General features: G+C 40.6%; 1 protein-coding gene across 4 annotated transcripts in view; it reads right to left on the reverse strand.

Annotated features, from left to right (window-relative positions):
* Positions 1-16478, reverse strand: part of Spire1 (spire type actin nucleation factor 1) — a 141172-nt gene that overhangs the window by 17386 nt on the left and 107308 nt on the right. For 2 of the 4 annotated variants that reach the window (XM_090353434.1, XM_090353436.1), the window contains exons 9-11: positions 14093-14134; positions 8239-8411; positions 666-756 (exon numbers count right to left, since the gene is read on the reverse strand). In XM_090353434.1, the coding sequence (XP_090209560.1) occupies positions 666-756; positions 8239-8411; positions 14093-14134 (306 nt within the window). The remainder of the gene's footprint in view (positions 1-665; positions 757-8238; positions 8412-14092; positions 14135-16478) is intronic. The other 2 variants (XM_090353435.1, XM_090353437.1) reach the window with 1 other exon arrangement.

Here is a 16478-nt window from a genome sequence, read left to right on the forward strand (position 1 = left end):
GTGGCTGGAATAGAATTCTTTGGGTTTCTAAGCTTGAATTTAGACAAGGAGGTAAGAAATACAACACACACACACACACACACACACACACACACACACACACACACACACACACACGCACTGTTAACTTTTTTTTGTGGGGGGGCCAGTCCTGGGGCTTGAATTTAGGGCCTAGACACTGTCCTTGAGGCTTTCTCAAGGCTAGCATTCTACCACTTAAGCCACAGCACCACTTCTAGCTTTTTCTGTGTATGTGGTACTGAGGAACTGAACCCACGGCTTTTGTGCATACTAGGCAAACACTCTACTACTAGGCCACACTCCTGAAACTATGGACTTAAAAAAAATTATCTATACATGCTATCTACAAACATGAATGTTTCCAACCTATTGTAAGTTAAGGACCTAAGGCTGGAATCAGAATAGCCTGTGAATGCAGCCTAGGAGAATAACTGACAGTGCAATGTCAGGATAGTTTTTATTTTTTCTGTTTTGTAGTACTGAGTTTGTCTTCAAGGCTTGGAACTTGCTGAATTAGTGCTACATCACTTAAGCCAAGCCCACAGCAGAGTTAGTTCTTTATACCCCAAATGACCAAGGAGCACCAGTAGGCAGAGTATGCTATAAGGTATGGGCCCTGGCTCTTTGTGGAGCACAATACTTACTCTTCCTGGTACACACAGCCTCCAGCATTGGGTCCTCAAGGAAAGAGGGAGACACACTGCTGCTGCTGGTTGACTTATGCAGAGTTTCTTCCTGAGAAGGGAGAGATTTCCTCACTTTAGTGTTATGCTATTCAATCACACTTTACTACTGAACAGTTACTTTAACAGGAGACAACAAATCATAATGTCAAAGGTTCAAGGCAAGTATAAAACGAACTAGCAATGAGTGCCAGTGGCTTACACTTGTAATCCTGGCTACTCAAAAGGCTGAGATCTGAGGATCTCTGTTCAAAGCCAGCCAGGGCAGGAAAAGTCCATGAGACTCTTATCTCCAATTAATCATCAGAAAACCAGAAGTGGTGCTGTAGTTCACAGTGGTAGAAACCTACCCTTGAGCTAAAGAGCTCAGGGACAGTGCCCAGGCCCAGAGTTCAAGTCCTAGGACCAATAAAAATAAAACAGAATAAAATAAAATGAACTAGAAGGGGTCTAAAATTAGGCCAGAGTTTGTGTCCTGCCTTTGCCCCAGTAGAATGAGGAGACAATAAACAAGGTTTTTTATCTTAGTTTCATTGTTTGTAACAATTATTACAATAATTAATAAAAACAATGTATTCAAAATGCTTAACACAGGAAGTGGTGCTGTGGCTCAAGTGGTAGAGTGCTAGCGTTTAGCTTAAAGAGGCTCAGGGACAGTGCCCAGGCCTTGAGTTCAAACCTCAGAACTGGCAAATGAAAAAAAATGCTTATCACACTATCTGACACACAACTGAACATTACTGTTATAATTAAGGAAAGATTTAACAGGTTCATGAAAGTAATAACCTGTGAGCCTCAGTAGGGAAGATACAGATAAGTCTTGTTTGTTGCTGTATACTTAATACCAAACCTATTATCTGGTAAACAATGTTATTCTCTATAAAAATATTTATTAATAAATAGATAAAATCAAACATTACAGAAATGGTAATGAGTCTATGAAAATATCTGCACTGTGCCAAGCAAAATGGAAGTTTCTAATACTACTGAGAATACTAGTCCTGGGGCTTGAAGTCAGGGCCTGGGCACAGTCTCTGAGCTTCTTTTGCACAAGGCTGGTACTCTACCACTTGAGCCACAGTAGAGTTCCGGCTTTTTTTGATTTTGAGGAACCAAACCTAGGGCTTTATGCATACTACACAAGCACTCCATCACTAAGCCATAGTCCCAGCCCTGAATACTAGTATTTTTACTAAACCTGAATGCAATACAATATTTTCCCATGAAATACTCTAATTTGTGAGAGGAAATACACATTACCTAGAAGACAACTAAATTCATTCCACTACAAAACTTATAAAACACCAAATATTTTTAAATATAGAAGGAAGAACATTAAGTAACTATGCTAATCCATGACTACGGGAGATAGTGAAAATTCTCTTTGATATTTTTATCTAAGTTGTCTTAAGAATTAGTCACTCAGGGGGCCAGGAGTTTGGCCTAGTGGTAGCGTGCTTGCCTAGCATGCACAAAGACCTAGGTTCGATTCCTTGGTACCATATACATAGAAAAAAAGCCGAAAACGGTGCTGAGGCTCAAGTGGTAGAGCTCTAGCCTTGAGAAAGTCCAAGGACAGTGCTCAGGCCCTGAGCTTAAGCCCAGGACTGGCAAAAAAAAAAAAAAAAGAATTAATCACTCAGTAAAAATAAGAGTTTTCCTAAGTTAACCCACTACTGAAATCATTATATAAAGGATCTGGTCAGAGAACAGAGGGAAAAGGCAGTATAAAACACATAGCTAAACAAAGAAGAAGCTAGGTACCAATAGCTCATACTTATAATTCTAGCTATTCAGGAGGCTGAGATCTGAGGATTGCATTTCAAAGCCATTATAGACAGGAAAGTCTGTGAGACTCTTACCTCCAATTAAGCACCATAAAAAGCGGAGGAGTGGAGTTGTGGCTCAAGTGATAAAGTGCTAGCGTTGAGCAAAAAAGTTCAGGAAGAATGCCCACACCCTGAGTTCCAGCCCCAAGAAGAAATTTTACCAGTATTGTTATACATTTTTCTTTCTTTCTTTCTTTTCTTTTTTTTTCTTTCTTTCCCAGTCCTGAGGCTTGAACTCAGGGCCTGAGCACTGTCCTTGAACTTTCTTAAGGTTAGAGCTCTACCACTTGAGCCATAGCACCACTTTCGGCTTTTCTATATATGTGGTACCAAAGAATCAAAATCCTGGTGTTTGAGTGCAAGCTAGGCAAGCACTCTACTACTAGGCCAAACTCCCAGCCCCAGTGATTGCTATACTTTTGGGACTTACCATAGAAAACAATCAAGCATTTAACAAACCCTTTATCCTATATATAATATAGGCCATACCAATTTCAAAACAAAAGCTTAGAAGTAATTACAATAATCTCTTGTTTATAGAAAGTCAAAAGGTAAAAGAATAAAAGCGAAGGACCAAGATTGTCTTTTAGGAAGAAAAAAAGAGTCCTTCCCAGCACCTCTAGTAATCCCCTAAGTAGGTGGCTACTACTGTCTGAAATAGGGCAGGCACCTGCTTGCCCCTCAGATTCCTCAGAAAAGTCTAATTTTACAATTGGTTATCTATGCTACTGCTAAGGGAGAAACACATGATTTTTCTTCATTTACAGATGGAACTAAATTCTGAAATAAAACTTGTCTAATTAAAATACTATCACATTTACTTCTGAAAGAAAGAAAACAACAACAAAACCCTCTGGATCTGTCAAAATGATTTTCTTAATCTCCCCCCCCCCCAATTCAATAGTTCTATGTCAACAACTGAAATACCAAGGGAAAGTGGAGAAGGAACTGGGCTCAGTTTCTGACCCACGGAACCAGGCCCAGGAAGCACTTATGCTCACAGGGGTCTCACAGGGGTCTGTGCCCCGGTCTACCCCTGGTGCTCCAGCTGTGCCCTCTCAGGTTTTCTGTGTACTGTCTTTGTATTCCTGTTGTCTGACTGACCATTTTTTCCTAGTTTGGGTTCTGATGTATCTCCATCATCTGTTCTTCTTCAGCCTGGTTTCTAAAATCTGCTCGCCGGTGCCGGCTGATGGCAGGAAGGTTCCACTGTTTGTGAGATGAGACGTTCTGAGCCTAGCATTGTGACTAAGGAGAGCTGCCTGTATCCTCCTGCCTTTGCTCCCAGGGGGCACTGTCACTTAATCTAATTCCTTTCAAAGGAGTGGCAATCTCTCTTTTCCTGAAAAGAAGCCCAAGAAAGTCTCAGACATAGCTCCTTTACTTACCTTCCTTACCAGAAGCCTGGCTATCTCAACAATCAAAATGAATCTTTCGTTTAAAAAGATTTGTGTGAGATAAGCTAAGAGAAGTGACTAAGGATAAGTCAGAGACAGAGAAGCTGCATTTCTAGGAACTGACAAAAGGCCCAGTGCATGGTAGGCAAGCACTCTACCACTAGCCCAAACTCCCGGCCCCTGGCTCTCTTATTCTTATAAAAGCCCCCCCCCCTTTTTTTTAGCAAAGTGAAAATAATTGATATGTAAAGTCTAGCTCAGAGTTAACACAGGAAAAAAACAAACAAACAAACAAAAACCCAAAACTATAGTAGTTTTAAGGAGACTGACTCACGGGCTAGGAGTTTGGCCTAGTGGTAGAGTGCTTGCCTAGCATGCACGAAGACCCAGGTTCAATTCCTTGGCACCACATGCATAGAAAAAAGCCGGAAGTGGTGCTGTGGCCTAAGTGGTAGAGTTCTAGCCTTGAGAAAGTCCAAGGACAGTCCTCAGGCCCTGAGCTCAAGGCCGAGGACTGGCAAAAAAAAAGTAACATATGCTATAAAAAAAATGTGTATTCTTACACTTAATAAGTGGAGTTCTTGAAATATTCTAAGAACCAACTGCCTGTAAAAATTTAACAAAAGAGTGCCTCTAATACTAATGGTATTTACAATGGCAGAAAACTGGAAGCAAACTATTCCAAAAGGAAGGACTGGGTGAATAAAATATGGTAAGTTATGTGATGGAATGACACACAGATATCAGGTGCTGTGTTGGACAATGACCTTTTTCAGAGGGCAAAAATGTCCATGATATTTTGTTATGTAAGAAACATTGGTCAGTTCTAGTTTTGGCAACCTGGCTGAACAGAGACCTATTTCTAAGTCCTAAGGGGAATGGTAGGGTTTCTGTACAAGGTTAACAGATAGAAATGTCCAAAATTCCTACTAGTGGGTCAGAATCAATTGGCCAATGTCTGTGAGTCAGACCACAGGGCCAAGTTTGAGAACAATACCAGCTTGAACATTCAATTAATGGTTATTATGACTGGAGATGTCCGTGAACAAAATTATTCAGGAAGTCCAGAAGAAAAAAAGTGTTAAGTTTTCTACTTTGACAAAATGGAGGTTTTTACTTGACAGAAAGAGGGGAAATCACGGCTGTGATGAAACCATGAACTTCCAGCATTATGGAAATTCTTAATCTGTGAGCACCTCATGGTTCTTCAAATGATTAAGGAGGGAGGCCAAGGATGGAGCTTACGTGGTAGAGCACTTGTGTAGCAAGTGCAAAGACCTGAGGTTTTTTTTTTTTTTTTTTTTTTTTGCCAGTCCTGGGCTTGAGCTCAAGGCCTGAGCACTGTCCTTGGACTTTCTCAAGGCTAGAGCTCTACCACTTGAGCCTCAGCACCACTTCCGGCTTTTTTCTATGTATGTGGTACCGAGGAATTGAACCCAGGTCTTCATGCATCCTAGACAAACACTTTAACCACTAGGCCAAACTCCCGGCCCCAAAGACCTGAGTTCTATCCCAAGCCCTGCCATGGAAAAGGGTGATCATGGACCACTTTCTCCTTTGCACAAAACACTGAGTTTTTAATTGATAAGGGAATAATTCATTAATATCCATTAGTATTCTCTTTTTTTCCCCCTCTGGGTCTTGATCTTGTGCTCTGCCACCTGAGCCACAGTGTCATTTCCAGCTTTTTCTGTGTATATGAACCAAGGGCTTCATGCATGCTTGGTGAGCACATTACCACTAGGCCACGCTCCCAGCCCATATATTTTATTTCTTCAGAGGATCTGATCTCTAGTAATACAAGGAAATGCACAACTAAGTAAAGATTAAACAATAAACTATTCATTGTGATAACATGGAACCAAGTTTAAGTCAAAGCTCAAGGTTAGTATTGAATAATAGGAAGTTCCTGGTAACTAATGTCATTAGTTGGAACTGTACAGGTAAGCCAGCACAGGGACATCTGGAGTGGGAGATGCTACCTCTTAAAGGCTATCATGTTTCTATGGAGAAGAAAAAATGGAGTTGGGCACTGGCTGCTCATGCCTGGTATCCTAGCTACTAAGGCTGAGACATGAGGATTGTGGTTTGAAGCCAGTCTGGGGAGGAAAGCCTGTTAAACTCTTATTTCCAATTAACAAGTCAGACGTGTAGAGCATTAGCCTTGAGTGGAAAAATCTAAGGGACAGTGTCCAGGCACTGAGTTCAAGCCCCAGTACTAGCACAAAAAAATAAACAAACATTAAGAGATTTAATGAGACATTTGTGCAATAGGAATCTGGTGGTGGCTAGAAGGCATTTCCTGAGAAGTTAAAGGAAAAACCATCTCAGCTGGGACGAGTTTGATGAGGGAGAAATTCCCTCCCACCTGTGAGGTGTGAGAGGGAATGCAGTGCTTGGACTGTTGTGCTGCTGCTTCCTCCCTAGTGGGAGGTTCTGGTGTGGCCTTCTACCATTTCAAGGGCTGCAGCACAGAGCATGGGCAAAGAGGCTGGCACAAGGTGCATCAGAGACAAGGGGCTTGCTGGTAATAAAGCTCGGTGTCAGCTAAGTGCTGCCACTTCCTAGTGCAACAAGTCCTGTTAGGACGGAAAATGAACTGTACAAGGCTCTACCAGGCCCTGGAAGATGGGGAAGCAGTGGTGGTCGTGTGGTCAGTGCTCTGATGCCCAGCTCTGTTTCCTGCTGATGATACTACTTCTGTGTACATCTGCTGTAAGAAAAACCTCTGCATAACTAGGAGGGAAGGAGGAGGAATGAGGAATGAGGAAGTAGGTGATAAAATTTGAGAGAAAGGAAAAAGAAAGGGTCATCCTTGTCTGCTACTTCCCTCTATCTGGTTTCTGCAGCCCCAAGTTCTGACTGTGCAGTCCTGCTGGGAACTCACTTGGCAAATCGGCAGAGCCCCCAACGCCCCAGCCCCAGCCCTAGGACTGAAATTCAGGGGCTGTGCTTGGTTTGTTTACTCTAGGCTGGCACTAGACCACTTGAGCCATATCTCTACTTCCACATTCCCCAAATTCTCAAGTGGAGGCCTTTCCATCTGCTCTGGATGCACTGAACTTCTGCAATAGTTAGTCACATAGCCTGAAACAGTGCTCACTAAACACTCATAATCACTCCTAGATATGTGGATGTTATTTCCTAAATTATAAGCAACTGGAGGGAAAAGACTCATAGGTCTACCTGCATTTCTTTAGCAAAAACATTCAGTAAATATTTGACTGGGGGCGGGGTGGAGGGTAGGGGGCTGGGAGTGTGGCATAGTGTTAGTGTGTTTGCCTAGCACGCATGAAGCCCTGAGTTTGATTCTTTGATACCACATATACAGAAAAAGCTAAAGCAGTGCTGTGGTTCAAGTGGCAGAGCTCTAGCTTTGAGAAAGCTCAAGAACAGTAACCAGTCCCTGAATTCAAGCCCCAGAGCTGGCAAAAAAAAAAAAAAAAATTGTTAGACTGGGGGAAAAAAAGCTGATGAAAAGAACAAATAGGAAGAGAATGAAGAAAAGACCAAATAGGAAGAGAATGAAAGAATATGTTAAAGCTAGGCACCAGTGGCTCAAGCCTGTAATCCTAGTTACTCTCAGGAGACTGAAATCTGAGTTTTGTGGTGCAAAACCAGCCCAGGCAGGAAAGTCAACAAGATTCTTGTCTCTGATTAACCATCCAAAAGCGGAAGTGAAGCTGTGGCTCAAGTGGAAGATCTCTAGCCTTCAACAAAAAAGCTCAGGGTCAGTGCCCTGAGTTCAAGCCCCAGGACAGACTGTCTGTCTCTCACATACACACTCAAATATGTTAGGACACAGGGGATAAAAATTACTAGAAAATGTGAATGTGAGTCTGTATAATGTGATACAGGACATATCAAACAGTCATATTTGCAGCCATTATTAGATAGCAAACATGACCAGAAATAAACCAATCTTAGTTACAAACTCCCTGACACTGAAATGAATAAAGGGGTGGGCTGAAAGTGGAGGAAGAATACCCTTCTAACCGATTAGGAAAGGCAGGATTCCTTGGTGCATTTCCCAAGTCCACATTTCTGGGGAAGTGCTGCCAACTAACTTTCAAAACTGGAGGAGACTTGAAGATTGCCAAGTCGAAAGACACAGGGATCAATTCTTTGTTTTAATCTATAAATTATCCACCATACAGGTTGATCCTAAAAGTAGTAATGTATTGTTTGACTTTCTATTGTGCAAGTTAATCTCAATTGTGGTCTTGCAGGAACATGTGGGAAGAGATGAAACAGCAGCTGGAGACCCTGGCTGAGAAACTGAGTCAGAGGGAAGAGTCAGAGCCTCACCTCGGAGTCCGAGCTGTCAAGCTCCGCCAGGGTTGGGGCTTTGAGGAGCTTTTTTCGCTGCACAGGTGCTTGCTGGGTGGCACTGAGCCCATTTTCTTTTGTCTGTGATGTCAAGGCTCCATTCACTATAGATGATTCTCTCACATTCTTTGGAGACTCTGAGGCATTTACATCTGGTAAGGGAAAAGCGAAAGCTTACCTTTCCTTAGGCCAGGAAGGGTAAATTGCTGGAAGGACACATTAGGTAACAACACACTTTCATGTCCCCCCACACAAGATGCTTGAGACAATGGCCTTGTCTGTAAATATGAGACTTTTTTTTTTTAAAGAAATAAACTGTCAGAGTCAACTGAAGGAAAGTTTAAAATGAATTATTATATATTCAAGTTATATTCAGTTTAGTTGTGGAGTTGAGAGAACTCCTACAGGTAAAGTATGGAATTGTTACTTGTAGGTGAAGGAACAGGGATCAGAACTAGCTCTACTGTACAGCCTTAAGGGCCAGGGGTAGGTGAGAGAGCCAACACACAGAATATTACCAGGCCTAAAAACCAAAATACCTAGCCAGTGCTAGTGGCTCATGTCTGTAATCCTATCTACTCTGGAGGCTGAGATGTGAGGACCAAAGTTCAAAGCCAGCCCAGGCAAGAAAGTCAATGAGCCTATTATGCCCAATTAATCACAAAACAGAGCTTGTAAGAATTAAATGGGCTAGTACTGTGCCTAATCTAGGCAACGTATATTCACTGCCAGTGGTTACTAGCATTGATTTCTTTTTATTGTTGTGGTCGTTACCACAGGTTAAACCCAGAGCCTCATGCAAATTGGGCAAGTGTTCTACAATTTGAGTCATGTCCCAGCCCCCAGTACTGTCTGTGAGTAAACCAGGATGTTGGCTGACTCAGTGCTGTGGGCCAGAGTGGACTGTGACTATGATCACCATCATAACTAATCCTCGCCATGTCTGATGCCAAAGGCCTGCCATGCAAGTGGAACTAATTTTTCTTCAGCATTTCAAATGAAGCCTCAATGTGAGTTAATAACTAAGTGTAAAAAAAGAATTATTTCAAAGTGAAAGGAATAACCACTCTATAATTCAATGAACAAACCAACAGGATGGACGGTTCCTGCTATTTGTGGCTGAGGAAAAGGGCAGGCTAAGCATGAAAGAGAAGATGTGGTTATGGTTTCTCCGTGAGCATCGGAACTGAATGGATTTTTATTTATAGTAGACTTCCCCAACAAGCAATATTATAAGCTTCCCTGTAAGAGGTGTGTAGTTTCAAGGATGCATTAAGTATTAAGTGTGTTCTGCAACACAGCTTTTTGTAGACATTATTGAGAAGACACACGGGCAGCACTTCTTGTTACAAAATATGTATGTATATATAATTTAATATTCACAATTTCTACTTTACTTCAGGTAGGAGGAAAGCCAGAGAGCATACCCTGAAGAAAGAGCACTGAAGAAAGGGGTTAAATAAGCCAGGGAGGAAGGATAAGAGAAGGGTGGGAAGGGCAACAAAAAAGACAGAGAAAGACAAAGGAGAAAACAGCTGTCTTCTCCCACTTATTGTTTTAGGCAAATCTTTCTAAAGTTTTTTTTTTTTAAATTTATTTGGAAACAGGTCTCCCTGTATATCCCAGGCTGGTCTGGAATGAACTACGCATCCTAGGCTAGCCTCAAATGCATGCTCCTCCTGCAGCAGCCTTCGGAGTGCTGGGATTTGCTGTGAGTAGAGGCAGAGTTTGTGACACCATACTCAGCCAGGTGGAGGTTTTCATAGAGAACTTCATATCATATGCATTTATTTTGTTTTTGCCTTTTCAGGTCCTAAAGAGCTAAAACATAAATAACTGGGAGGGGGGTTTTAACAAAGGGAAAAATAAAGGCAGAAAGCTTTTATATACATTTTAAAGGTAAAAATTACTATATAATTCTTTCGAGAGGAAACACTGGGAGAAAAGTATCTCAGGAAAGTATTCAAACACTTTTTCAGAAACCAAAAGCAAAATAACTAGGTTAACTGGCTAATTCCTACTCAAGAAAAAAGCTAAAGCCTAAATATGGTCTTAAAATATCTATTGTCAGCAGAGAATGCTGGCTCACACCTGTAATCCTAGCTACTCAGGGGGCTAAGATCTGAGGATGGAGGTTCAAAGTCAGTCTGGGGACAAAAGAACCTGAGACTCTTATCTCCAATTAACCTCTAGCAAATAGGAAGTGGGGCTTGGCTCAAGGGTAGGGCAGCAGCCTTGAGCTGAAGAGCTCAGGGACAATGCCCAGGCCCAGGGGTAGAGTGGTAGCCTTGAGCTGAAGAGCTTAGGGACAGCACCCAAGCTGAGTTCAAGCCCCATGACCCCCCCCACACAAAATCTATCGTCAACTTTTTATTCTATAGCCTGCCTTACTCTATATATGTCCTATAGAATTGTTCTCATTGTAGTATTTGTTTTTCAAGAGAAAGGACACCTTCCCTTCTTAGCCACCTACATCTCAACAGAACCCCTGCCACTGGCTGGTGGCACTCAAGTGGAGGCTTAATAATGAGAATACATCCAGATTTCTAAGTCTGGAACCACAATTTCCATTTATCCTGAGTTTTGCCATCTTATTGGCAATGCACAGTGGAAACTGAAAAGTTACATATCGAATACATTGTAAAAACTATAGCTACTGTATCAGATTTTAAACTTTATAGATCATATCTCTTAAGAATATTTAAAAAGCCATTTAATGCAAATTAAAAAATTTAATAGTGCTAATAATACTTAGGGCTGAGCTACATGAGTTGAAGGCCAGCCTATGCTATACAGCAAGACTTTCCCCTCCTCCCTCCCCCGCCCCCCAGGCTGCTCTGGAGCTTGTACCCAGGGTCTTGGTATTGTCTTTGAGTTTCTTTTAGGGTAGCACTCTACCACTTGAGCCACAGCCCCACTTCTGTCTTTTTTGGTTATTGATTGGAGGTAAGAGTATCACAGGCTTTTCCAGCCCAACCAGGTTTCATTCCATAGTCCTCAGATTTCAGCCTCCTGAGTAGCAAGGGATACAGGTATGAGCTGCTAGCAACCCACTCCCCCCATACTTTTTTTTTTTTTTTAAGAGCCTGGCACATGAATTGAAATCTAAGGAATGGTGTTAGTTAACAATGGTTGTTCTAAATGTATTCCAGTCTCAATGCAAGAGATCTGAGAAATTTCCCAATAGCTTTCAAACTGCCTGTACTGTGGAATTGACAGCTATCAATCTCCATACCTGTATCAATTCAAAGATGGAGGAGAAGGGGCTAAAACAGGTTTTATAATGGCAGATTTCAGTGATCTCACACAAGACTAGACAATATGATTTGAATCACACATTACCTAGCTATATTCAGTTGGATATATATGGGGTTTGATTACCTGTGTTTTCTGTTTAATGAATAAATCCTTCCCCCATCACTCCAATGTATCAAATGTAAACATAGATTATACTTCATATTTATTCTATGTAAGACAAAATTTCCTAAGAAAATAACTGATGATACTTACAGGAAGATAAAATGATTAAGATGTTAACTATTTAGAAATGACTTTAGAAACTATACACACTGTATGATCAGATCTAAAATGTACACTTGTAATATCAAATACTTTATGTGCAAATAACTTTATATGTGTGTACTGCAGTTTTAGCTGGAGGAAATATGACTATAACACAGATTAGATGTTTAGTAGTTGGCAGGAAACAAATGATACTCACCTTAGCTGATGTTGATAGCACGGCTAGGTTGTTCACCTAGAAACAATATTTCTAAGACATACTTCTGGAGCAGAATTACTTTCTTGTGGCTTATGCTATACTTAAGTTCAGAATCATTATCTAGAATGTGCATATATTTCAGATGTTTATTCTTTGTCCATTTTCCCACTGAGAAAATATACTCCAATCTTTATATTTAAGTGAGAGAAATGAATTTATCTTTCCCATTTATTTTGGGACATTTTAAATTAATAGTCAAAATGTAATAATCAAAAATGTAAAGTAGCAAAAAAAATCAAGACTGAAGCGCTTACAAATCACAAAGCACATTGGGGTACAAAATAAACTACTGCAAATGACAAAGCAGTGAACACAAACTTTGTTAGCCCTCTTTTGAGGTTTGAATCCAGAGCCTTAAGCTTTCTAGGCAGGTGCTCTACCACTTGAGCCATGCCTCCAGCTCTTTCTGCTTTAGTTATTTTTCAGATAGGATCTTGTGCTTTTTTGTCCAGAAATGGTCTTTCACTGTGATTCTCCTTTCCATGTCTCCTGTATAGCTGGGGGGTAAACTACCATGCCCAGCTTGTTTGTTTCAATGAGGTCTTACTAAAAAGCCTTGGACTCACGTTCCTTTGTCTCCCAAGTAGCCAGGATTATAGGGGTGAGCCACTATGCCTGGTTTTGTTATCCTTCTGTGTAAAGGGCTAGAGAGGTGTCTTTTTAACACAGAACCATCATAAGCCTATGAAAATACGGAGTAGACTTACATGTATGTTTGAGCATGCACAACCATGTGCATGTATACTATATATGCTATATAATATATATTATATACACAATATAGATATATATTATATTTAATTCATATAAGCCAGTACTTCATGTGTTTAGGCAACCCCCCTCTCCCTTACAGTTCAACTGTGAACATATTGAGCAGATACTCAGGGAGACAGTGTTTATCGTGATTTATTTGGCCAATTGTTTTTCCTTTGGTAGTAGTGGAGTTTGAACTCAGGGACTCGTGGTTGCTAGGCAGGTGCTCTATTGCTTAGGTTATATTCTTGGCCCTTCATTGCTTTAGTTATTTTTCATAGTATCTTGTGTTTTTGCTAGGGGCCAGCCTTGGTCCACAATCCTATCTAAACCTCCTGTGTAGTTGGGATTATAAATATGCACCATTATGCCTGGTCCTTATATGGCCAACTTTTAAGATGAGTAGTAACCACATATATTCCACCGCAAATGGATTGATAAATAAAAAAAACTGCCAAATGGATAAAGAAAATAGAAAAGGTTCATTGGTGGTCAGTCAAAAATAGAAAGTGAAGATAGCAAAATATTAGTTATCCCTGAGACTTAACTCAAAAATTTAAAGAAGAGTTAAGTTCACACTTACAAGGCAGTAAATATGCAGTATAGAAAAGAACATAGCACTTTCTGGTGCTTTTTGAGTCTCTATATAAAGCCTGTTTAAGAGGCATTCTATAACATTTAAGAGCATATTCTGGAAGAAAAAAATATATATTTTAAATCTCATTTTGTTATGTAATCTCATTTTACAATTGGAACAGTGAATAAACTGAATTTGGAAAATATTTTATAGGAATTAGGTTATCTTTGAAAATTTGCTCAGATATATTATTTTAAAAAGGAAACTGTGCTACAGATTAAGCTGAGTAATTTAAGCTTATCATTTGCCTAAGTTTGAACAAAAAGGTGACTTACACTGCTAATGGTGGGGAGCAAAGGGGGGGGGGAACCAAGGTCACCATGCTCCTCCTAGCACGTGGTGGCTCCCCAGCTTCTGCCCACACACCACGCTCGCTTAGTGGTCATCTTAGGGGGGCTTTCATTATAAAAGCATTAGGAGAACACTGGATATGTTCTTTAAAGTTATTCCCCATGTCCTAGGATGCTTCGGGGTGATTATTTCAATAACAATAATGTTCCAAGCAGGCGCAGTGACTTGTTTTACTGACCACAGCTTAGAAGAAAGCCTTTCCATTTTCTTCTCTGCCATGTTCCAACAAGCAGACAATGAATGCGATTCACAAAAACCACACAGCCCACATCACGACCCACGTCAGGTAGGAAAGCACTTTTTTTTTTTACCTGACAAGTCAAAACTGTGAGACATGCTAAGTGGCCGCATTGCTGGAAAAAAAAGAAAAACAATAGAAAGGAAATATTCAGCCATTAGGAGTATACAGAGAAGACAAGCAGCTCCTTGATGACACATTTTAGATCCAAGGCAAAAGTGCAGGGACAGAATTAGAAATACACTAAAATCACATGACACTCGAGCTTCAGTTCTATCACTACTACTAGGAATGAGAAAATACAAGAAAAAAAAACAGCACCTGAAAGAACAAGCCACATGTTAGATACAAACACTTTAACATCATAAAACATGACTTTTCACTTACATATAAAATAGAACAAAGAAAAAAATGACTTTTACAACATGAATTTAGGAATAATGGGTAATATTTTTATAATGCAAGTCTTTCAACAACAATGATAATTTGGCCCTGCAGAAGAGTGAAGTTGTTTACAACTGTCTCCGTGAAGATCAAGGAGTTGGTGAGCCAGTTGAGTCAGGTGGAGTGATTCCATGGAGCTGAGAGTCTACACTCCCCAAGTCTGGGTTTTAGGTCTGCTGCTCACTGGCAGTGTGACCCAGGAATGTTATTTAACCTCGCTGTGCTGTGGTTATGTCATCTACAAGATGAGAATAATGGTACCTATCTCACAGAATTATTATAAAAATTAAATTACTTCATCCAAAAACAGGGCTTCCGGGGATGTATAGTGCAATTCATAATACACTAAAGAAAAAAAGAATGACAGGAAAATAAAATAGGCTCCATTGGGGAATTATAGCAGTGGGGGGTAGAGGGCGAATAGAGATGAACATGGTCCAAGTAGATACACAGATGAAAACAGAATGAGACCTGTTGAAATTGCTTAAGAGGGGAAAGAAGAGCCGAGTAAGAGAGGGAGTGAGGTTGATGGAGTCCATTGTCTACATATAGGGAAGTGTCACAATGAAACCCTCGTTATACAAAAAATGAATGCTAATACCAAATTTTAATAAAAGGGCAGTTTCAATCATGCTTATTACACAGAAGCATAATTTTTATTTCCTAAGAATAAAATTACTATTTCCTATTGAAATAATTTAAAAAATATACATAGAATAAAACTATTGAAAGTTGAGTAGACTTTAGGGTATGCAAACTTTTTTTAATACCAGAGACTGAACACAGAGCATAAGGTTCTGTGTTCTAAGCAAGTGGTCTGGTATAAAACTACAACCCCAACTCTTTTAAAATTTATTTTATTTTGAGATAGGATCTCAGTTAGTTGCCCAGGCAGGCTGGCCTTGAACTTGCAATCCTTTTGCTTCAGACTCCCCAACAGCTAGAGTTAGAGACATGTACCAATGTGCTCAGCTGTTATTTATATCTTAATAGTACTTTCAAAAAAAAGGTCATTGCATGGCCGGGACTATGGCCCAGTGGTAGAGTGCTTGCCTACAAAGCCCTGGGTTCAATTTATCAGTACCACATACACAGAAAAAAGTCAATAGTGGTGCTGTGGCTCAAGTGGTAGAGTGCTAGCCTTGAGCAAAAGAAGACCAGTGATAGTATCCAGGCCCTGAGTTGTTCAAGCCTCAGGACTGAAAAAAAAAATCATTGCAAAGAAGTGATGAATTCATGTTTTCAAGAAAAAATTAACTTTTGTCACTGAAATCCAAAACTTTGGCCAGTACTGGACACTAATACATGAAATGAGAACTTCTGTCTGTGACCTAGACAGAACTTCTGTCTGTTGCCTGTGTGCAGAAATGGCTACGTCAACCATGGCTCCTCATATGAAGAACTCAGCAATTACTTTCCACTCCCACAAAGTGCTTCCCTCTCTCTATTTCAAAGCCACATCTACCAAAACCCTAAGATTCTCCAGACTGCTGCTGAAGCCAAAGCAATGCCTTTGTCTTTCTTCATAGTATTTCCTCCCTTCTTCTACCTACAAGGTAAGATCATTGCAGATGTTAATAGTTTCTCTCTAGTTTTCTCATCATTTCACAAATCCTCATCATTGTCAACTATGTGCAACTCCACCTTCCCTGACTGGAGTTCTGGAGCCTGACATGCAACTGGAGATTCTGCCAAGAGGAAAGGGTAGGCCCTCTATGATGCACCCTGGGTCCACAGGCAGCCAGGGTTCTATTACCCCAATTTAATAAGCTATTCTCTCTCCCTGCCCCTCTCTCGGTACACACATGCATGCATTGTGCTGGAACTGGGTCTTAAACTCAGGGCCAAGGCATTGTCCCTTAGCTTTTTGCTCAAATCTAATGCTCTACCACTTTAGACACAGTTCCATGTCCAGTTGTTTGGTGGCTAATTGGCGTCTCATGGACTTCTCTGCCCAGCTGGCTTCACACTGGGATCCTCAGATCTTTACCTCCTGAATAGCTAGGATTACAGGC

The sequence above is a fragment of the Megascapheus bottae genome, chromosome 19 (assembly GCF_031878675.1).
Source record: "Megascapheus bottae isolate mThoBot1 chromosome 19, mThoBot2.hap1, whole genome shotgun sequence".
Taxonomy (NCBI): Eukaryota; Metazoa; Chordata; class Mammalia; order Rodentia; family Geomyidae; genus Megascapheus; species Megascapheus bottae.